The sequence below is a fragment of the Choristoneura fumiferana genome, chromosome 3 (genome assembly GCF_025370935.1).
Source record: "Choristoneura fumiferana chromosome 3, NRCan_CFum_1, whole genome shotgun sequence".
In the NCBI taxonomy this organism is placed as follows: domain Eukaryota; kingdom Metazoa; phylum Arthropoda; class Insecta; order Lepidoptera; family Tortricidae; genus Choristoneura; species Choristoneura fumiferana.
The window spans coordinates 21,233,308-21,251,170 of NC_133474.1; the positions used below are offsets into that span (position 1 = coordinate 21,233,308).

At 39.1% G+C, this 17,863-nt stretch overlaps 1 protein-coding gene across 1 annotated transcript in view; it reads right to left on the bottom strand.

Annotated features, from left to right (window-relative positions):
* LOC141426132 (uncharacterized) overlaps positions 1–10,944 on the bottom strand; it is a 47,173-nt gene extending 36,229 nt beyond the window's left edge. The window contains exons 1-2 of the mRNA XM_074084993.1: positions 10,926–10,944; positions 9,343–9,537 (exon numbers count right to left, since the gene is read on the bottom strand). Of these exons, the coding sequence (XP_073941094.1) occupies positions 9,343–9,537; positions 10,926–10,944 (214 nt within the window). The remainder of the gene's footprint in view (positions 1–9,342; positions 9,538–10,925) is intronic.
* Positions 10,945–17,863: the final 6,919 nt, after the last annotated feature.

Here is a 17,863-nt window from a genome sequence, read left to right on the forward strand (position 1 = left end):
AATGAGAGACCTTGGGCTTTAGTTCCCACGGGGGCCCGTGCGGATTGGGAACTTTACACACACCATTGAATTGCTTCACAGATGTGCAGGTTTCCTCGCAATGTCTCCTTCACCGTAAATTAAAAATTTCTTAAAATAAACTTATTCAAATGAGCGAACATCACAAAACTACACTGTCTATAGCTAAACAGTATTCGTTTAGCCTGCGCGTTGGAAGTAAGGGAATAACAAATAAGTGGAAAGTACAATGGGACCAATAACGCGCACCTGTGTCAACGGGCCAAGTGGCGTACAGTCGGCCCCGAAGCCGTACTTGTTACAAGCTCTTATTTACCTTGTAATGTTGTTAGAGCTCACCAGAGCTCTTTCAGTTAGGACGCAGAAACAGTCGCGATCATGACATCATCATCATTATCATCATCATCATCATCATCATCATCATCATCATCATCACTATGTATGCAAGTAAAAGTGGCGTGAATTGAACATTTTCGTCAAACAACCCTTAAAATAGGTAAGAGAAGCATGAGCGATGTCTTATGATTCAACTCCTCGCAGTTAGTGACCTTTGCTATACTCATCATCACTGTGGTCACATAATAAATTTGGGCTACTTGATAGAACTTGTTATGGCGCCACGCTACTGAGAGGTGACTACGAAATAAAGATTATAACTATATATTTTACTTTTTGCAATATTTTTTTTAATTAAGAAAAATAATTTCTTTGCTCACTCGCGACCTTATGATAATAGCTAAGTTTATGCAAGATAAGGTATTAGTTCATTGATTTGATATGGACCTCCGAAAAGTAACGCCTGATTATTTTTTTTTTAATTGTCTTCATATTTTGTAATTCTAATTAACCCTCTTCTTGTGATGGGACAGACAAAGTTTTGTACAGACATGTGGATAGGAAGGCAATGCGAGTATAGTCAGCAAAAAATTGTATTAAACGGGAGAATTTTAACGAAAACTTATTTTGTAGGTATCAAAGCTTAGATGAAGCTTCAAAAGTGAAGTTAAGCCTTGTTCAATCAAGTAACTTGTATACCTCTCTCATGCCATAATATGCAATAATCGACATAGTTATCAGTATTTCGCTCGTGTATATGAATAAATCGGGACATGTGTGCATTGAAATTCCGGGAGTTTACTAAATGATCGTGACAATTTCCAAACTACTCGTAAAATGTTCTTCATTCAGAACGAAGACCCTCGTGGAAAAGTGTATGTCTCTTAAAGGTTGAAATTTTGGGACGTTATGTCCATAAATCCCGTGGGAATTGCAGAATAAAAAGTAGCCAATGTGTTATTCAATAAATTCTATTATCAATCTTCATGCAGATCTACCTAATAATGTTTTTCCATCGTATTTTGTCGGTATGTTCGTAGGTATTTATCTCGCTTACTCAATAAGCTTCAGTAAACTTTAGTAAAAGATAAATACGAATTTTCCCGACCAAATACGATGGCAAAACATTCACATTCATCTGTCGTGTTGTGTTGTGACGCCGTCTCTCTCTCTCTCGCTATAGCTTGTGATGCGACACAACACAAGCCGTCACAAAAGACTGCATCAGATAAAACGTATGAAACCGATACCGTTCTGATGCGTCACGACACAACACGACAGATAAATGTGCATGCGACTTAACAAATATACATCTAAAGTAAACGATTGACATCATCGGATTTAGCATGCGCAAATCCCATCCCGTGGGAATATTTCAACAAAAAATAAGTCTAATATTCCAGAGATAAAGCTATATAATAATTAAGCTAGATGATAAATTTTAACCTCAATATTGTATTTTTTTGCAACCAACTGTACATCCCAATTAAATCAAACAAAGTATAAATGCGCTATCTATTGTTCCTCCACAAAGGCCGATAAAGGAATTATTCTACAAACAACGCAGTAGGAATGTAAAAAGAAAACATGTCGGTGCCTGTTGGGCCGTATTGTTTTCTAATTATTTACTGTGAACTTTCCTCAAACAAGGAGAATACGTGCAATTGTATTTATTTTATAATAATAAATTAACAGTCAAAAACCAACACACTAGATGTTTTACCTAATGTACAAAAACACAAAAAAAGTATTTTAAAGTAGTGTTAGTTAACTCGCTCGCTTAAACCAGGGGTCGGCAACCTTTTGAGTCGGAAGAGTCAAAAATACAAATTACAAAATTCAAAGTTTTTAAAGAGTCACAATTTTTTTTCTTGCCAACAATAAATACCTAGTACTTACATAAATAAAGTTTGGAACCAAAGAGCCGCAGCTTCATATCCAAAGAGCCGCAGGTTGCCGACCCCTGGCTTAAACCACTAGAACCAGCAGTTGAATTTAAATTCAAATATCTTACTAAATTCCCAAATAACCTGTGTTTTTTCAGATTTCCAGCTAACTACATACCAAATTAAAGAAGTGCAAAAGCGCCTTGTCGACACTACGTGAGACCAAAGGATTGGCAGCTATCTCTCTCTCGCCATCGCCATTCAACGAGGGAATGCTGCCAGCCTCTTGGGCACCAAGCCACGGGGGGCCTTTTTAGATCTAATTTAGTAGGTATTAAGTTTTTAAGTTAGGTATTTAGTTATAGTTTAGTTTTACTTATGGTTATTTTTTCTTAGTATGTGTATTCTTAGGGGCTGTTTCACCATCCATTGATTAGTGTTAACTGACGGTTAAATGTGATGCCGTCTCCATTTGTTTTGTTCGAATAGACGGAGACGGCATCATCGCATTTAACCGTCAGTTAAGACTAGTCAATGGATGGTGAAACGGCCCCTTAGTCTCGTTTCATACCAAATTCCATCAAATCCGGAAAGAAACTCAACGATGTATATATATATTTTTAACAGATTTACAATGTTGTTTAACGATCACAAGTATTTAGCATAACTAATGTTATAAGTTTGACCGCTATGTGTGTTTGTGTGTCTTTCTGTCTGTGGCACCGTAGCCCTTAAACGGGTGGACCGATTTGAATGAGTTTTTATTTGAAGACAGGTTTTGTAGCGATGGTTCTTAGATAATAATATGTTTTATCAAAATCGGTTCAGCCGTTTTTAAGATATTGAACTTTGAAGTGCCGAAGTCGGGGTTTTCCAACTTTTTATTGGTTGGGTTATTAACACAGTAGATTTCGGCTCTAAGTATACGATATTGTTGTTTTCTCTTGTTAAGTTGTTTATGCGATAAAGATATGTTTACTAAACATATACATTATTCACAAGTGTATCCTCCATGTCTCGCACACATCTCATTAAACACCCTCAAGCTTAACAACCAAAATAACTTATCAAGCTATCAATTATGGTCAAATTGGCCCGCGATGGGCGGCGCGGCGTCGCCCTTACAAGTGTGTACCGAGCCTAATGTGCGAGTGTGCGCCGACCCTAATGTGTCAGTGTGTGCCCGCCCTTAGACACGTGCTCGTCGCGTGTGCAATGGCCCTTTTATTGGGCTTTTAGCGGAGTACCAGTATTAAGATGAATTAATTTTGGCAGAGATTTTGAAGTTGATTATTTTAAACTGAAATCCACATAATGTATGGGCGGGCCATATAGCACGAAAAACAGATGGATTTTGGTCCCGAAAAGTTCTCGAATGGACACCGTACGGCAAGCGCAGCGTAGGACGTCCACCATTGAGATGGACGCATGACCTGGTTAAAGGTGCGGGTTTACGGTGGATGCAAGCCGCTTCCAACCGAAGCCACTGGTGGTGGTGGTCTGTGGGGGGGAGGCTTATGCCCAACAGAGGTCCAGAGGCGGATGCATGATGTGATAACATACTCGTAGATATCTACAAGTTTGTAAGGAGCGCGTGCGCGAGTCCGACTCGAACTTAACCGGTTTTATTTATTTATTTATGTATAAACACTTTCCTGTTTAATTATACACAGTAATACTGCTATGTTTTTCTAAAATAATGAGTTTATTTTATATACTATCACCAAAACATTGCTTTCTTAATCTCTTTAAAAGTAATTCCAAAAGCTAAAATTTTAAAATTAATTATGCACCCCACCACATAAATTTACAACATCAATTAACTTAAAAGCCAGTGTGCGGCCGCCCTTAGCTAAGGCCGGGCGCACACGTGCAGCCCCGCCCACGGTTAGTCCAGTAACCGCTGGGGTCAAACAGTTAAAATAACCCATCAAAAACATAAACGTGAAAACAGGAGCCAAGTTCAATGTTAAGAATATGCGTGGGCTTCGCTGTATACGGTATTTCGCTACTCTTGGATACTTAGAAAAACTCAAAAATCCCCGCCATTATGATTTTATTTTCGATTTTTTGGGATTTTTCAGTCAAGTTTAACTTTAAAGCTGTTTCTGATAATTATGAGTGAAAAGGTCATGATAGTTACAATTTATTAAATTAATTCATAAACATGTTCCACTTTTCAATGCCAAAAACATATTCATGAAATATTCGCACAGTCATTTGTGAATACCAATGGGAATATCGAAAAGTGCGAAATCTCGTAATTACACTTATAAGTAAGTACTTATCTGCCCCGACCAGGGATCGAACCGGGACCTCTACGCTTAGTAGTCGGGTTCTTAACCACAGATTTAAAGTACCTACATTATTTTCCACGCTTTGAGAATCATTTTATTCTACTTCCTACTAATATTATAAACGCAAAAGTCTGTTAGTGTGTGTGTGTGTGTTTGTTACTCTTTCACACTAAAACGGCTGGACCGATTTGGATTAAATTTGGTAGATATGTAAATATCTGGAATAATACATTGCACTACTTTTTATCTCTATATTTCCACGCGATCGAACTATCATCCGCTGGGGATAGAGCCACGAACCTTGGCACTATTCTTTTGCAACATCAATAAAGAACACGAATGTAATGCCTGCAGGAATTTTGTAAGATCCCGGAATTTCAACTGCTGCAGTTAATTATTTACGCGTACGCAGTCGCGGGTGAACACTAGTTAATAAATGTTATTCGCTGTACTTCATACAATCCAAATCGACAATAACACACGCATTGAGCGAACGCGGGCAGGTGTCACAGCCGCCATTTTGTTCCCAAGCTTTCATTAAGTATTGTAAAAGGTTTACGATCGCTGTGATATTTTAAAAACGTGCCAACTGTTTATTGCCCCTGCATTCCTACATTGTTGTTTCGATTTTATCTTATGTCAATTAGAAGTACAGAGGTAGCTATTTCTCATACAATGTAGTGCACGAATTGAACGAAGAGAAGTTGGGCAACCTGGGGAAATTAAAGTCGTCGGGAAAATTGGTAGCCTAGTTAGTACTCGTGGTTTAAGCAACCGCGAATCTTACGATAGCACGACTATCCAACAAATGTGTGTCCATGCAGCTGCTACACCTTTTTTTTACATGAAACGGACGGTGATTGACCCCTAGCTCACCTGATATTAAGTGCAGATGAGGCCAAAGGTGTATCTCACTGTTTCACTCTAGCCTATTCACTCTAGCCTTGAGGAGCCCTAGATTGTACCTCCTCACTGTAAGGGCACACATATCACACAAACCCATCTATGACCACCACACTACACTGACGCGTTTCGAACTCAACCAGAGCTCATCATCAGAGTAATAACCGTTCACCAAGCTACCAGTCGTCAGATGTCTCTGGTAGCGTAAAAACATTAAGGTCAATAGATATATAAGGTCATATTTTGGTAACTTGGCCGAAAAAATATCTTTACAATGAACTAAAAGAAGTTCTTTGCTCACCCGTGACCTTATGGTAGGTAAGTTTATGCAAGATATGCGTTTTTATGCAGTTCCTCCACCTCCACACTGTAAGAACGCACACACAAACACACGCACTACACTATTTGTGGTGGTGGTGAATAGATGGGTTTGTGTGATTTGTGTGTATTCTTACAGTGTGAAGGTGGAGTAACTTCATGAACACGCATATCTTGCATAAGCTTAACTATCATAAGGTCGCGGGTGAGCAAAGAAATGATTTTAGTTCATTAATTTATTTAATATTTTTACAATTTAGTACCTAGACACGGTGAGCCTTCTGTCAATTTTATAATCAAACATGAAGTGCCAGCGACAACGTAGTAAGTGTAAAAATACCTTTGACCTCAACTTGTACATCGAAATCATAGACAAAGGCACTCCCGCGCACAAAATGATCCATTCGTCCGATGTCATCGGAACCAATGTTACAGAGATTACACAATTGCGATGATGTGTTTAGACTTGCGAGCTACTTGCGATCCTGAGGCCGTATCGTCTAAAGCCGAGTTTAGACTTGCAAGAAAAATCGTGCAAGTTGCATTAAAATGCGGCGCTCGATTGACCACTACAAACTCGTTGGCTTTACGGCCTCGCAATGTAATGCAACTTGCACGATTTTTCTTGCGCGATCGCATTCGCCATCTCTTTCTACCGTCGTCTTATACCGTGTGGCAGAAAGAAGTGGTGAAAACGATTGCGATTCCGAGTATGTTAGACAATAAGTCCTCAGTTTGTTTAAACTAAACCCTTGAGCATCAATCATAAGACTTTTACGATATATCTTTTTCAGTTCTTCCACGCGTCAAAAGCACTTGCTAAAATCTAGGTATTCTTTACTTCTTTCTAATGTAAAGGTTCCCTGGAAGAGGTCATTCTGAAGCGATAAGACCGCATTAAAGCCGTGGTGGTAGTGGTTTGACCTATGGCCTCTCAAGCAGAGGATCGTGGCTTCAAGCCCCGGCTCGCACCTCTGAGTTTTTCAAAATACATGTGCTAAAAAATGCCACGAGCATAACGGTGAAGGATAACATCGTGAGGAAACCTGCACGAATCTGCGAAGCAATTCAATGGAGTGTGTGAAGTTCCCAATCCGTACTGGACCCGCGTGGGAACTATGGCCCGAGTTCTCTCATTCTGAGAGGAGGTCGTGCCCAGCAATGGGACGTATATAGGCTGGGATGATGAGCAAACGAGCAGGAGGGTCACCTGATGGAAAGCAATCACCACCGCCCATAGTCTCATAATATAAGTTGCATTGTGGTGTTCAGTAAAAAGCCGTTTTTTATTGTGCAGGTCAAAGTGAGCCACTGTCTACTCGCACGTCCACTCGCCTCCTTACTGGAACGCAGTGAACCCAGCACGCGGGTCACTCGCCCCAGCGACAATAGCACGTACAGTCACGACTTCTTTCCGTGACTCCTAAACTACGGTTTTTGTACGAATCCAAACAGAACCAGCTGTTTTTGTAGCAAAACGTATTACGCTAACGGTATTCGGTTATTGCGTTATATTTCTGGGTGCGATGTAATGGAGAAATTGTATCGATTTGTTGTAACACTTTTGTAATTTCGGTGAATGTACGAGTGCTATGGGGAATAAAGTAAACTCCGTTTCAAGTTAATTTACTGAAGAGGTTATTGACCGGTCAGTGATCAATGCGAGCATTGCGTACGGTGCTGCAACAGTCGCATTTCAGCATACTATCATGAATAACCTAAACAACTTGGAAAAGATGAAAACAATAGATCTCTTTGGCCATACAATACAGCAGAGCAATGCTGCTGTTGGGTAAGTTCGTGTTATACTTGGTTTGGATAGGTATTTAACTAAATGTAAACAAAACAACGTCAATTGGTGTCTTAAATATTGAAATTCACCCATTAAACTATCTAAACATTTACATTTCTGTATTGAAATACACTAGTCCAGTTTGTATTACAATGATAGATATAAAGTAAAATGTATAAAAACCTTGAATGTGGCAGCTGAATGTTTACATTTAGTTAAATACCTATAAGTACGATGCGGATGGGCAATATTTACTTTTTGTTGTATTTAGTAAAAAAAACTGACATTATCATTTTAAAGTTCAATATCTTAAAAACCGATTTCGATGAAACATAGCGAAGAACCGCCGTAAGAAAATCGCTTTTACGTAAAATCGCATCGGAATCCGGTCTAGTTGAGAACTATGATGCAGACAGACATAGGCTTCAAACTTATAACACCCCTCCTTCTACTCCGGGGGTTCCAGAAGCTTACTGGATTGTAATATTACACTTCCACTTACGCTATATGCAAACATCGCAAACCCTACGCGTCGCCTGCCGCGCCTTAACAAAAGATTCCGTATGAAAAGCTTTCCAACGGGAGAATACGCATAGTTTAAAGTCTTGACTGCTTTTGACAGTTGACAGTTTTCACGACAATGGCTAGTTCGGGGGTGCGTCATTCGCGCCCTCTGTCGTATTGACGGGCGATTAAAATTATTGAAAGATGTTGGCAAAGGGTTTTTAAGGGTTTAGAGTTTAGGGTCGTGACGGATGTTATCCGCGGTTGACATGGATTCGAGTTGGATATTGAGGGTTGAGGTCGGTACCCCGGGGTCAACGACTTTTATGTACATTTTCTTTGGATTGGGTTAGAGAGAATGCACGACTTTAGATATTTGTAATGATGGCAAAGGAGATATTGAATTACATTGATATTGAAATAGTGGGAGCACCAAAGTTCACATACTCTTCGCTAGTCATACCGTATTTTTTGCCCAAATCATCGTTTGTCATAAATTTTTCCCACTGAAACCTTACTGTTTTCTGAAAATTTTACATGGTCATCCTATAGAAAACTATAGGTTAGGTTAGGTTTGTTTTATAACAATTCTGAACAATTATTGGATTCAGAGAAAAAAGAGTTATGACAAACGATCATTGTGACAAACAATACATTCGGACTTTCAATAAGTATGCTAGCCGATATCGACCCATTTCAGGGTCAGAACGATCGTTTGTCATAACTATTTTTCCTCTGAATCCAGGTATATCTGTGTAAATTAACAGCAATATTTGGGTGCGCTTCTGAAGCATTTCGACCGCCGTATCCCGTGTGATACAAAAATCTAACGGTGATGATAAACTTAAGCATTCACTTGTAATAAGCATTCTAGCGAATGTTACATTACGGGTAAAACTCACAAAATAAACTTAGCATCTTAGCAAGAATTCTTTTGCAGGTGGTAGGACCTTGTGCAAGGTCCGCCCGGATTGCTACCACCATCTTGCTCGCTAATCCTGCCGTGAAGCAGCAGTGCTTGCACTGTTGTGTTTCGGCGCGGAGAGTAAGACAGCCGGCGAAATTACTGGCACTTGAGGTATCCCATCTTAGGCCTCTAGGTTGGCAACGCATCTGCAATACCCTTGGTGTTGCAAATTTTTATGGGCGGTGGTGACTCTCTTACCATCAGGAGACCCACTTGCTCGTTTGCCATCCAGTCGAATTAAAAAAAAAACTATTTCGTAACCAACCACGTTTTACGTTACGTTTTAAGGTCATGGCATGACACGGTGTAGTTTAAACTGACCTGCTCTCAAAGCGTCCATGGGTACGCTGGGGTACGGTATGGAGTACGGGTACCCCTCTTTCCTCAGGGTCTTGGGTTTCCTCCGGGGCCGGTACTTGTAGTCGGGGTGTTCTTTCATGTGCATGGCTCGGAGGCGCTTCGCTTCATCGATGAAGGGACGCTTGGCGTCTTCTGTTAGGAGCTTCCATTCTGCACCTGGAGAATTGAATATTATTAGTTTTTTTTAATGTACAATGGGGCAAACGAAGAACAAAACTATCCTATGTTCTTTCCAGGGTCTCAAAGTATCATCATACTAAATTTTTATTACATCGATTCAGCGGTTTAGACAGACAGACAGACACGCTTTCATAGTTATAGTATCAGGCAGGATGGATTTTTTTATGTAGGTAGATTTGTTCAAACAGAATAAAAGACTTTATGCAATGTCGCATTTTATAAATACCATTGAATTTAAAAGAACAATATGTATTTATTAAAATCTTGGCAAGTTATAGTTGAATTATACTAGAACTAGTTTTGTTCAACAATGCTATTAGATGTAGCCTTTAAAACCTCTTTACGAGGATAAAAACAAAGGCAAATACGCTTCTGTTTCCAAACAAATAATTGAATGACCAATGGGAGGCTTCGACATGACGCATTATGGCCTGTACAAGCGACGCCATTACCAGTCCTGTCCAATGGCCTTTCAGCTCCGGCTGGCAGTGCATTATGCCGCCACAAAGCCACTGTCATAAGCCACCATTATAACGTTAAAACAAAAACAGAAAAGTAATTTGCTCTAACCATCCCCTTCCACAGACAATGGCATTGAATCGATACAACATAATCGAAAGCCCGAACGACCCGTCTCCCGGCGCAATTCAAGAGACCAACCCTTTGTCCCCCCCATTTATGGAAGGCTGTATTCATCGATACCGTGGAGGGGAGACCGGCCATTCAAAGAGACAAGACAATCCCGATTCAGGCTGGCACAAAAGCGAAAACAATGTCGCCAACGCAGAAAGGAACAATCCGGCTCGGAGGACCATTTGCGCTCCCGCTCGCGCAGCGCCCGGACCGCCTTCGAGCAAGGAAGACGGCAACAACAATGGCGGAAAGCGCCGCCTAATGACGAATTTGCGCTTTTCATTCCGCTACACAAGTTTTTCCCGGTTCCTCATTATTGTCGATACTTGGGAGGGTAGTCCCTTTGTCGCTTGTATGATAAGGATCGTATACTTAGCGCGTATAAAGCCCACAACGGCACCGCAGCGGTACGATGCCCAGAGATTTTGCCAAATGAGATTTTGCTTTTTAATTTCCTTGAAATGGCGTGCGTTGACAATATTTTGTAGTTACAGATAAATTGGGTGTGAATGACAGCCGGTGACGTGAAGCGGGAGCTGAGTTTTTAAATAAATTATTGGTTTATTTTATACTCGTGCTTGAATGGAGCTTTGACATTAATCAGCGGGAGCAGTGTAATATAATTTGATATAAATAATGCTTAATCTGCGAAGAATTCGTTTTACTTTATCCCGCGGGAACTATGCAATTTGAGATAATTGAGGACAATATCCGTTCATTTCGTAACTAACGTTTGGCAACCTGATTCATTTCGCAACTTTTCAATTCGCAAACTCTAAAACTGTAAATATTTCAGGATTTATTCCAGGGCCATCGTGTAAAGCCCTTTAGGTTAGGTAAGGTTAGTTTTGTAATAATCCTGAAATATTTACAGTTTCAGAAATATTGAAAAGACAGAAAGTAAAAACATTTATTGCCCATAAAAAAAAATACATATTCGTGAGAAGGTACATACTTGCTCAGCTATGTGGCAAAAGGTTTGGGCTCAGCATGTGCGGTGTGACTATGCTCATGCCTGCACCTCTACACAGCGTACAGACAACATTTAAACAGTTGTGAAAGAATCAGGTTGCCAAACGTTAGTTGCGAAACATTAGTGAACCGTCGCATAGACATACCGTGAGGTCGGGGTACTTTGACCCATTGGAGGGCTACTTTGGCCCATATGAATACCACATAAAAACATAAAATAAAAATATAAAAACGTGATCGATGAATTAACACCAACCACATGGCAAAGAGCTATATTCCCAAAACAAAGTTACCCATGAGTTAGCGGAGTTGCCAATGAAAGACAAAAAGAAAACCGTAGACGTATTTTCCTCTACAGATTGCGTGTGTCGAATTAATGTCATCCGTCTGAAACTGCATTTGCATGCAGAATATGAAACTTAAAACAAATGTTTCCTTTGTGCAGTATACAATGCGATTAGAACGCAACAGCTCCGAGGTAGGGTCACCATGTATTGTATTGTATTGTAAAACTCTTTATTGTACATGAAAATAACAGAACACAGGATAATAAGATGTACAAATGCGAACTTATCCTTTAAAAGGATCTCTTCCAGTTAACCTTGTTGTGTAGTTGTGGGGAAACTTTTTAAACTTCACTTCGTATATTTGTTAGTTTCTCCGAAATCTTGCCAGTGAATTTCGATTAACCTTTTTAAGTTGTCAGTACAACGTGTGAACTTTATTAATTAATATATAGCAACAATGAAGTAAACTTAAAAAAAAAAACAAGATTATTGTTTTGAGAATGGAAATAAATGTTTAGGAACCAACTCGTGCAAAATGTTGGGGTGGTGCAGGATATTTTGTTATACTTAAATCCGTTTTGTTTTACGAAAACTTTCGTAATCCGCGCCTAGTAAGCAGTTAAATTATTTGTTCAAACAGAAAATTATATACTTTTAATAACAGCTAAATATAAATTTATTCATAAGCAATCTCAACAAACGATTCGAGTTGACGTAATTTTATCTTGCTAAATTACACAAGGTACCTACTATTCTTTGCACATCACCTATCCCTTTTGTACTAACCATTACGAAAGAGATGCAAACAGTCTCTTCATTTGTCCTAATTAAACGCGACTGATGGCCACCGTACTTCGAGGACACAATGGCACCGCAACTGTCACATTCTAAAGCTTTGTTGTGAATGTAATTGTAATGTAAATATGTTTAAAACGACATTGAGGCTTGTTAGTGTATGTTTTGCACGAGAGCGGATCGCGGGTTTTAAAACAAAAGTCTGAAAACTGAATAGATGGAGGACTGCTTTGTGTGTAGTTAAACGAATAATTACTAAGTGTTTCATATTATAATCCAGTTGTACAGTAAATTGTCTATAATTTCTTGTGGATTGTTAACTCGTTGTTTTCCCCTCTGAGTTATGTATAATAATTAACAATATTACCTGCTTTGAATGAGGTAAGACTAAAGCTTAGCTCTTTTACTAACTGAGTGCGAAGCGCGAGTGAAGCATCACCGCTTCAGCTTACGCAAAAATTCTTTCGCATGTCTGTCCGGATGTCCAACGGTTTTCCTGTAGGTAGTACAGGATTTTTTTTCTCAGTTTTTGGCAAAGTTTCAAAACGACAGGGCCATGGGGGTTGAAAACGTAAAAAAACATCATGCTTCAGTAATTTCATAGAGCTACCAGTTTACAACAATAGCTGTTGCAACTTCTTTTTGCACTCAGCGGAAATAAATTGACATTTAAGTAATTTTTATTTTATTTCCATGTTTTCACTTTTCATTCCATCCATCCCAGCCTATATACGTCCTACTGCTGAGCACAGGCCTCCTCTCAGAACAAGAGGGCTTGGGCCATAGTTCCCACGCGGGCCCAGTGCTGATTGGGAACTTCACACGCACCATTGAATTGCTTCGCAGGTTTGTGCAGGTTTCCTCACGATGTTTTCCTTCACCGCAAAGCTCGTGGTAAATTTCAAATGTAATTCCGCACATGAATTTCGAAAAACTCAGAGGTGCGAGCCGGGGTTTGAACCCACGACCCTCTGCTTGAGAGGCGATAGGTCAAACCACTAGGCCACCACGGCTATGAAAACCACATAAAAACGTAAAAAATAAAAACAGTTTTCATTTTTTGTTATTATTTATTTATTAGTATCCAATGTGTAGCCCGCATGGACAATAGGTACTTATGCGAATTATATTACAAAAATAGTTAGGTTATTATGACGATAGTTTTTACTTTAATTGTTCCTTTAAAATAATGGGATTGTGACCAAAATGCTTATCATAGGTAATTAAACTTTTTCATTTTTTTTCCTAAAATAAAAAAACGATAAACATAATTAACAGTTGACATTATGTAGCTACAAAGCACGTGTTTGAGTGTTGCCATACTGTGGAATACTTATTACCTAAAACATCATCGCGCGGGGACAATGCGCTGGCGACACAGCGATAGCGTGCACTTGGTAATGTGGTTATTGCATAATACTGAGTAACAAGTTTTTACTAGTATATAAGTCAGTAAGGTGTTAACTACGAACAAATAATAAAATAAGTCTTTTCTCAAAAATGTCCGTAAAAGTTGACATTATTCTTTACATATCAGAAGGTGAAGTACATAGTTTATGGACAGTGAAAAATTAAAAAGTTAAAAAGATTGCAGGCGCGCTAGCTCGACAATAATGAATTAGCGCGCCTGCAATCAGTCACATTTTTTTTTAAGTTAAAAGGGCCATGGAAATTTTGGCACAAGTCGTATACAGCCAAGTCTAATGGCCGGTATCAGATATTTTCTTGGAACTCCGGACTTTTTCTATTGGGTCTGAAATAGCTTGTGGTGTTTTCGGTGGAAAAATACACCTGCAGTTTATTTTTAATGAAAAAGGCGGGAAAGCATAAGAAAAATATTGGAATAAAATTAAATTTCATAATATATTTTGAGAAAAAGTTTATTCTATTTCAGAATTATTCACCATTTTTGAGAAAAGCTTTATATTAGTCTCGGCTGGAATAGCAATTGCTGGCTTCGTATTAGTTAAACGGACTCGCAAGCTCGTCCGTTTAATACTCATACTCAGCCAGCAATTGCCTACTTCCAGGCCACGACAATAATCTACTATTGTTCGTAGGGTGTTAAGCATGTCAGCATGTTTGTGGTGGTTAATTCTGTGTGATAATTATTTTTTCATCACATTTGCTAGTCAATGATGTTATTCCACGCATGTATACTAAAGAACAATGGCCTCAATTGTCCCCGCGGGAATTATGGATTTACGTATAGATTTTATAGTATGTTATAGTTAGTATGTTACATCATTTCAGACTAAAGCGGTGTCAAGTCAGCCAACGTTTTATTTTCATCTTTAAAACTTAGCTATAACCCAATTTTACACCATAAACATTTTCAAATTGTGACCAGCTTAAGAATTGTTGGTAATGGGTTCCGACTGTTGAACTTTAAATAAGCTAGACCGCTAGACTTATGTGCTTCCTTTTAGTTTTTAAGGCAGTCAGGTATTTTTTTTTTTTTTTTATTTAATGTTTTTTCAGTGTTGGTTCGCAGAACACATAATCATAATCATAAATCATTTATGTGTGTAAAACATGCTACATATTTAGTGGTATGAAAGACAGAGAGTTTCACACGTTTTGTCACTATGTGAAGTAAAAATTTTAGATTACAAATAAGTATATGTTTTAATCTAAACGTTACGACGACGCTTTTTTTAAAATAATATTTAACTAGTTTCACCTGTCCCGTTGTCTGTATGTCTGTCTGTCTGTAATCAAATCTTGCAAGTTAAACTCGACCAACTTCCAGTAGTTGGATTGAATTAAAATTTCGTATACTTATATATAAATTGCGTGACAATACAATAATCTGATAGTGACATCCTGGTAGTCCGGCCAGGATCGTCTCAATGACTTTTTTGGAGTCCTGATTTTAACTCCAAATGTACTTGTACGGTATCGTAAACCATTCGAAAATACAAACTGAGACTGGTGTAGGGTTATAGCCACGCAGCACGGATTGCTGAGGACCTGGGTTCGATCCACTGGTTGGTTTTCTTGGCATGTCTCAGTTGTATTTTCGACAGGATCGTCTCCACAGGACAGAACTTCAACGTTAAAGCAATCGACTTGAAATTTGCATGCAATAGTTTTGGTTGAAAATACAAGTACAGTCAAACAAAAAAACAGCGGTATTAATAAGCTTATTTTTTTTTCCAAACATTTATTTTCAGTGTTGGTTCGCAGAACACATCCGGTATAAACGTTGCGACGACGCTATACCTGTCCTTATCCTAGCTAGCGAGATCGCAAGAAGCACCCGTTTTTTAAACAACCATTGTCTAGCACAAACGTATAAACAAACAAACACACACAATACACACACGTTAGACACAATACAAAACGTAACAAAGGACTGCCTCTCTGTGTGCTGTATTAAAGCTAGTATTGTGCTCGAAATCGGACGAAAATGCTCTTCATTACACTGAAAGCTTGTGTGCCATGCGACAATGGGGAAATGGGGGGTGGCCCCTTTTGGGGGGGCGAGGGCCGGGGGCGTAACAAAGACGCATGGCGAACGCTCCCACCACCCTTTGCCGGAAAATTGAAATCGTAAGAAACGCTATTTGGGTCATTCATGATTTTGTTAAATGTTAATAGTTTTTAAGCGCTGTTCAGGATTTTGTAGTTTTGAAGAATAGTTGTAGGTTTTTGACGACAGGATAGCCAAGTGGTTAGAGAACTTATGAAGCTTGAGGTCCCGGGTTCAATCCACGGTCGGGCGGGGCAGATGTTCTCGGGTCTTGGACGTTTAATATGTATTAAAATATGTATTTACCTATATAAGTATGTTTATCCATTGCTACCTATAGTACAAGCTTTTAACTCCCGACTCAAAAGAGGGTGTTATAATTTTGACTCTGTGTGTCTGTATGTCTGTGTGTCTGTCTGTCTGTAGCACCGTAGCTCTCAAACGGGTGGACCGATTTGAATGCGGTTTTTTTTGAAATCAGGTTTCTAGCGATAGTTCCTAGACAGGTTTCATCAAAATCGGTTTAGCCGTTTTTGAGATATTGAACTTTGAAGTGACAAAGTCGGGGTTTTCCAACTTTTTGTTGGTAAGGTTATTCTCATACTTATTTTCATTGAAGGATGAGTAGGTAAATAAAAACTTTTTTAATTCCCCCGTTAAAGTGGCAACGGGCAGGCCATAGAGGTATAGCACGGAGAACAGATGGCCTGATTTGATTAGGCTGCAAAGTTCTCGAATGGAGGACCGCGGTCGGCAAGCGCAGCGTAGGACGTCCCAACAAGATGGACAGATGACCTGGTCAAAGCCGCGGGTTCACGTGGGTGCAGGACGCTTCCAGCCGAAGACTGGAGGTCTATGGGGAGCCTATGTCCAACGAGATGGACTTAAGATGATAAGTATACTGCATATAAACAAATGATCAAAGCCGGTCAAGCGTGAGGCGGGCTTAAGGAAAAAAATAAAACATTTTAATTTATCCGTCAGGTACAATGAGGGCTATCGCGTATGAATTCGCCACTAGAGGCGCTAGTGTAGCGCGAGGTCTCCGAAATGTCAAATCTCATAGTTTTTGGGTGAGCTACGCGGGTTTATTTAAAATTTGAATAATTTTGTGAATATTTTGCAATATCTGAAATTAATTATGGCAAATATGCGTTCCGGAGCAATGAATGTCTGTGTTTTGAGACAGTTTTGTCTTTCGGAAATCTTTGTCCTTCCTTTTTTTCGAACAAAACGGGACTATGCAACACTGTGGCATGCTCGATATTTTTGTGGTACGGTTTTAGGTGTATTAAATATGATTTTAATCTAAACTTTGTTTTCACGCCCGTAATAACAGACTTTGAAAGCCACACTTAAAAAACCTCACGCAACAGTGCGCCATCTACTGAGAAAAATACGATAGCCCTGATTGACGGGGTTCATTTTCTAGATCGGAACCTGCTGTACGCGAGTCCGACACACACTTGAACGCTTTTTAAAATAATGCAACTTGAGCTTGATGCATTAAAAGTGATTGCAGTGATAACACATCAAGTACAAGACAATCACAAAGGGACCTCTACACGCGAGCGGAGGCATTGTTTTAGGTTTCGTTTGACGTTGCACATTATAAAGGATGCACAGCTTGTTATAATAGATTATCCTACTCATATTACTCGTAAATATGCGAAAGTCTTTGAGCATGTGTTTGTATGTTACACTTTCACACTGCTGCACGGATTTGGATGAAATTTTGTACGTGGATCGGAATAAAATCTTGAAATTCCAAGCTGGTTTTTAGTTATAAATTTGGCACGACTGTTTTTAATGCAACGTCAATGAAGACGATGTAAGTTTTGGGAATTCCCACGGGAATTTTTGTTTGTTACTCCTTCACGCTAGAAAGGCTGGACGGACTAGGATGAATTTTAGTAGAGGCAGCTTCACACACAAACAAACAATAAACGAATAAAGGTTTTCTTTGTTATTTTTTCATCTTTGTAGTTTTTCTTTTTTTATTTCTTTCTTTCTTTATTTTGAGTAAGTATGCATTTTTGATTCGATGTGGGATTTTTTATAAATGGTAACTATTTTAAGCATGTACGTATGTACATACTAAATTAACTAGTTTCTATTTTAGGATAACATGTAGTATACC